We start from the raw sequence: 6665 nt of genomic DNA on the forward strand, positions 1-6665 counted from the left end.
CACTGTCATTTTTACGTAGTTCTCCTTTGAAAAAGTTCATTTTATTTTGATAATTTTGGAGATAGGTACCTACTTACCTAAAAATAAAATGCATTTGTTCGAAAATGGAAAACCACGCGAATGTGACGTTTTTTACTATTTCGGTTTTTGATCGGTGAGTGGCGCTGGCGAGTCGGAGTAATACGCATGTCCTTAGCCCTAGCGCTTCACGACATTTAGTGCATCCCGCTGTTTTGTTTTTGTTGCAGCGTGCACTCGATAGCAGGAGCAGCTCGCAACCTAGTTCTTCGGGATTAGAATTCTTTTAAAACCACTTTTTCGACTTAATGTGAACACCTCCTTTTACTACTAACTTAAGTTTAAGCCATAATCAGTTTGATCCTCTTTTGTTTTGCATTCTTATCACTTTTCACCTTGGTATAAAGATCTCTCAGGCACCATCACACAAGTTCCAATTGGCTATTAATTTGATTATTATATCAAAAAGTGATACTGTAATCGATCACTGGATACATCAGCACAGGTAATTTTTCTACACACTTTTATTCGCTTTTATGTAGATTTTGTTACTATAGTTCAATAAACCTTATCACGTAAATTTTGCACTTTTATTTGTAAAAATCTTATTGTATTTTTTTTACAAAGTAACTAGTTAAAGCAGTCCACTTGAGCTTAGCAAATTAGATGGTTCGTTCAGTAGCAATGTCAGTCTGACATTCGCTTCCTAAGTATTTAGACACTAAAATTGTATTTCGTAAAGCAGTAACACGACACAATTTTTTGACTAATGGCAAAATCATCACAATTGTTAAGAGTGAAACCATTTTTACATTAAAATATCACTTTTATGCATCTAATAATCACAAAATTTAACGTTTCTTTATTTTACTATATTTTGTATGTCACATTTAAAGTACTAATATACCTATTTTATCCCTCAAAAACCGTCTCCGCGTAGCTTCCCCGAGCTAACCGCCACTTTTTAGTTATTATTACCTACCTCGTTATGGTCTTTCGACTCACTTCTTGCTTTTTGTTGCGGACTAATTTTTGTAGCGATCAATACCACAATTTAACATTTACGACAACTAGATCAATAATGAGAACTATTCAAATGTTAATAACTTTTATTAATCAGCAACAGAAAGTTCTTTCATTTCTATTTTTTCTACCCGGATATGACTGTCGAAACCAATTTTTGTTTTACCATTTATGTGTATTTACTGAATATTTTCATATTTATCAATGTGAATGTTTTGATGGAATCGATGTTATAAATTACTTTAAAAGTGTGGTTGCACTGATTTCATAAAATCGTGACTTTCACGATCTAGTTACTTTTATAAAAATACGTAATGGAATGTTATTTGCAACCTCGCTTTTATAATGTCTGTTGGAGATTGCGGGACACAGCTAGAAGTGCGTGGAATGGTGCGCAGGGCACCGGCAGCGGGCGAGTCGCCGCGCCCCGGGGAGCAGCGGACGTGCGGCCAGAGAACGCCCTCGACGCGCTACTAGACGAGCTGCAGACGTTCGCCAAGCCAGGCGCGCGCGGCGCCGGCGCTGAGCCGCCGCTGCGCCGCCTGCACTCTTACCCCAGCGGCAGCGACACGGACGCTTCGCCGCCCGTGCGCGCGCGCGGCCAGCACCCGCCTAAGCCACCCGTGCCCGAGCGCCACCCCGAACTGCTGGCGCTGGCAGCGCGCCGCGCGCCGCCGCCGCCGCCGCCGCGCACCACTTCACGTTCGCCGCTCGCCTCGCCGACCTCTCCCTCCACGCCGCCGCGCGCTGACTCCTCGCCTCCCGACCCCAACCTCGGTGACGAGAAGACCGCTCTTCGGCAGTCTCTTTTAGAACAACGGCACCAAGAGTTATTAAAGAAACAGAAAGCGTTGCAAGAACAATACGCACGCTTACAAATGATCCAACGCAGCGGATCCACCCTGCCACCGACAGCGCAACCAGACTTAAAGAAAACTGGTAGTGAATCTAATCTTCTTACTAAAATGAATCTGAATTTAGCCACTGCAGCCATTTCTGGCAGCATGACACACCTGGCGTGCGAGAGTGACCACGCCGGCAGCGCCGAAGCGGCGCCGGCCGCTGAGCCGGCCGCTTGCGACGCCGTACCCACCACTAATAAAGTTTACGAGACTGACATACTGTGACCTTGCAGCCGTTGTTTTATATCTGTATAATAGCTAATTAAATATTACTATTGTAGAATAGTGCTTCCTGAATATACCTACCTAAATTAATTTATATTTGTGTTGATAAATTAAGTAATACCTACTAGAAAATAAATAAGCTTTAATGACGAACGATACTTTTTGAAGTAAGTTCCTACCTATCAAATTTATCTGTTTTGTTAAAAATTTTGAAGGCTAGCTTGCTTTATTTGTGTCGGAATGTATTGGAATTCAATCCGGCAACAACGTACCAGAAGACAGTGGCGAGTTAGAGTTGTCGTCGTTCTTATCGGTCTACAGAATGATTGGCACAACAATGTGTTACATTCCCATCGAGATTCATACATTTAGGGGCTGTTTCACCATCCTTTGATTAGTGTTAACTGACGGTTAAATGTGATGCCGTCTCCGTCTATTCGAACAAAACAAATGGAGACGGCATCACATTTAACCGTCAGTTAACACTAATCAATGGATGGTGAAACAGCTCCTTAGACTCCGTTGCACTTCAGTGTGCAATGAATTTCCATGAACGCATTCAATTAATTTTCATAACAGTTAGTTTTACAAGGAAACCTGTTCAGCAACTTTTGATATTATACGGTTTAGCTAATATTGGATTTTTAAATAATAATGTCAATATGTTTTTCCCCTGTTCATTAACTTTAGTACCTAGGTACAATAAATTAATGTGTCTAGTACCTAACATTTGCTATCTTATTCCGTTCGGCAACTTCCGTTGCACCGATCTAAATTAAGTTCAGTAGATACCCTACCCCCTACCCTGTATTGATGTATTTAGTAATTGTTGCTATATTTTTTAATTTAACTCTAGTTTGACAGTTTGCTTTCATTTTAACTGACCTTTTATTGTATTTTGATTATTATTTTCAGTTATTTTATTGGTATGCCTATACATCTGACGTTTATTTTGTATTTTTTATCACTACCTGGCCCGATGTTTTTAATGTATTTTTTCGAAACGTAATAAATATATATTTCTATCTATGTATTTCAAATCAGTACTTACTGACTCATAGGTAGTAAAAACAATAAAACACGAAAAAAATGTATGAAGTGTACAATTATTATAGCCAAAAAATCCTCGATATACCGATGAGATTTCCAAAAAAAAAACCCTGGAAATACCAGACATGACACGGAACTACTGATGTGCCAAAGGAAACTTTCCAAAATTTCGGAAACCTCTCACAATTTTGTATGGAGATTGAAACTTTCCGTTTCTTAAATTTAAATTTGCTATATTTCTTGTGAAAATTTCCTTGAAACTTGAAACTTTTTAGAAACTTTCCGCAACTTTCACATTCTTACCTACACGGCACTAATTTAGTCCTACCACTGACCCTGAAATTATTTAATGTACCTTAGCGTTGTCTCGCTAATTCAATGCAATAGTAATAAATTTCTGCCTACGTAATTGATTGTAATTGATTGATTTAGCTATTATTTTGCGGAGGACCATATCTGTGGGTGAACGAGAATATTATGTGAGTTTATTTATTTGTTGACATACGGATAATAAAATTCTACTTTATTTTGTTTGGTTATCTTTACTATTGGTTTATAGTGTCATTATATTGTAGGTGTTTTAGCGGCTGAAGCGTGAAGTTACCTTTTATCATTAAGGTAAACGTCAGAGCGCTGGTTACTGGGACATGTACCTTAATTCGAAAAATAAAATATTATTTATCGCGTTCTTAGAATGAGTTCCGTCCAATACGTAAGTATGTGTTAACTTGACTAATCAATTACTTTTTCCTTAATAATTTTATTTTTAACCGAGTTTTTAAGTGTAGCGATTTTGTGTGCTTATTATTGCATTGTACGAAATTCTTCGTACTCCGCGACCAGACTTTATCTACTTACCTATTTTGTATTACCTAAATAAAACTCAACTCTATGGAGCTGTTTTCAATTTTCATGACTAAACTTTTAAACAAACTAATATTTAACACTTCCGTACTTCATGATTGTATGTAAGCTAAATATGTTCAATATTTGACACACAAATTCTGTCTTAAAAACGATATACAAATTACGAGTAACTTATTATCATTTTTAAATGTTGGCATTTTATCGCAACCTAACTGCTCTGTGTACTTACATAATAACCTTATCTTGAAATTATTTAAACAAAACCTACATCAAAGATTCCTTAGGTAGATAGGTACATAATTATATGGATACCTACTTAGCCAAATAATATCTATCTGATGTAGAACTATAACTGTATTATTGTGTGGCAAGAGCCCGCGCCGCCCCGCGACCACTTGTTTCAGTCAAATCGCTTTAGTTACTTGGTTCAAGTCGCCTTTTCATTTACAATTTCATTAATTTTCAATGCGCAATTTGAGTTTTCATGAGCCACAAATATTCCACTGTTTTATTTAATTGTGTATCATAATTGACTATTGTAAGACACTTGACAGTGTAAATATGTGCCAATCTGTTTTATTGTAGGTATATCATGGTTGCAAAACACAAAACCTTTTAACTCTATAAGATTAAGGGGCTGTTTCACCATCCATTGATTAGCGTTAACCGACGGTTAAATGTGATGCCATCTGCGTCTATTCGAACAAAACAAATAGAGACGGCATCACACCTAACCGCCAGTTAACACTAATCAGTGGATGGTGAAACAGCCCCTAACTCTATCATTATTAACACCAATCCGTATGTACTAACGAACTAGTATTAACGTGCCTCCTAGGATAATAATATGAATAGATTTTAAATATCATGCACCAATACCGCGTGAACTTAAAGCTAATGTAAAATACATACCAATAGGTTCATATAATCATTTATATGCAACGACCTCCGTTCTCCGTTGAGGTTATTCGGGCCTAATGTTCCTCGAACGTGGGACAAGTCTCTGATTACAAATACTTTGTTATTTAAGAGGATTGTGTAGTGCCGATACGCGACGCGAGTTGGTATTCTTAAAATTTATATCTGTTTCACGGCGAGCTGCCTCACTCCTGGCGTCAACAATACAAACACAACATGCGCAAACTCTCACGCACACTGCGACAGCAGCAGCGGGGGACGCGCGGGCGAGGGGGGGGCACGATAGCTGCGCGCGGCGCACACTGACTGACCGACCGGCAGCCGCGCTTTTTTAACTATTATTTATTCGCCTACCTACTAGAGTGGAAACTCGAAATCGCAACACCACATACCTTTCTTTTAAGTCACAAGAGGCTAACGGCCAAGTACATTCCGTGAGCTCTTAAAAAAACCTTCGTATTTTAGAAGCATGCTTCGGGTAAAGACGATAACACGCGATCGTGATAAAATGCGTTTCTGTTCTGTTATCAACTTGCGAAACTTTTCTAAGTTACCGTAAAAAGTTATTATCTTTTTCAAATTTTAATACAATATGACTTTTTGTCATTATACAAATAAAACAAAATCACCATTTTCGAATTCTTCCATCGTCAATTTAAATTGAGAACACCCCGCTTCAACACACTACTTTTATTTGGAAGTATATAGAGCTGTTGTTATACTGTATCTACTTCTCTTGGGCACGTCAAATGAATTTTTTGGTTTTCTTTCGTTTTATATTTTTTTAAATGTACTTTACGAAATCCCCGTTGCTTCTATAACTTGGTCTTGCACCTTATTAAAATATTTACGACCAACTTTTTTCTTAAAACTTTCAACTTGTATACAATAGTAGATTATTGTCGTGGCCTGGAAGTAGACAATTGCTGGCTGAGTATGAGTATTAAACGGACGAGCTTGCGAGTCCGTTTAACTAATACGAAGCCAGCAATTGCTATTCCAGCCGAGACTAATATAAAGCTTTTCTCAAAAATGGTGAAAAATTCGGAAATAGAATAAACTTTTTCTCAAAATATATTATAAAATTTTATTTTATTCCAATATTTTTGTTATGCTTTCCCGCCTTTTTTCATTAAAAATAAACTGCAGGTGTACTTTTCCACTGAAAACACCACAAGCTATTTCAGACCCAATAGAAAAAGTCCGGAGTTCCAACAAAATTTCTGATACCGGCCATTAGACTTGTGCCAACATTTCCATGGCCTTTTTAACTTTAAAAAAAATGTGACTGATTACAGGCGCGCTAATTCATTATTGTCGAGCTAGCGCGCCTGCAATCTTTTTAACTTTTTAATTTTTCGCTGACCGTAAACTATGCACTTCACCTTCTGATATGTAAAGAATAATGTCAACTTTTACGGACATTTTTGAGAAAAATATTTTTAAATACATTGTAAACAATTTCCAGTGATTGGCTATTTACAGAAATACCCTGCTTAAATTGACTCACCATGGACATCAATTTCCGAAAAATAACAAACTACCTAAATAAATATATGTAAGTGGTGGTTTTAACTGCTCTATATAAATCAATGAAAACACAACGAGTGCACTCTACGCGTGATGGATTGCTACTGAGTCAAAAAGACAATTGTCATTTTT

The 6665-nt window shown here is 37.5% G+C and overlaps 1 protein-coding gene across 19 annotated transcripts in view; it reads left to right on the top strand.

The window, feature by feature from the left end:
- The window catches only part of LOC141432893 (coiled-coil domain-containing protein AGAP005037), a 185049-nt gene extending 181856 nt beyond the window's left edge, over positions 1–3193 (top strand). For 16 of the 19 annotated variants that reach the window (XM_074094724.1, XM_074094717.1, XM_074094755.1 and 13 more), the window contains one exon: positions 1440–3193. In XM_074094724.1, coding sequence (XP_073950825.1) covers positions 1440–2168 — 729 coding nt within the window. In that variant the 3' untranslated portion in view covers positions 2169–3193. The other 3 variants (XR_012451883.1, XM_074094792.1, XM_074094781.1) reach the window with 3 other exon arrangements.
- The last annotated feature ends 3472 nt before the right edge of the window (positions 3194–6665 follow it).

Source organism: Choristoneura fumiferana, chromosome Z, assembly GCF_025370935.1.
Source record: "Choristoneura fumiferana chromosome Z, NRCan_CFum_1, whole genome shotgun sequence".
Classification (NCBI taxonomy): Eukaryota; Metazoa; Arthropoda; class Insecta; order Lepidoptera; family Tortricidae; genus Choristoneura; species Choristoneura fumiferana.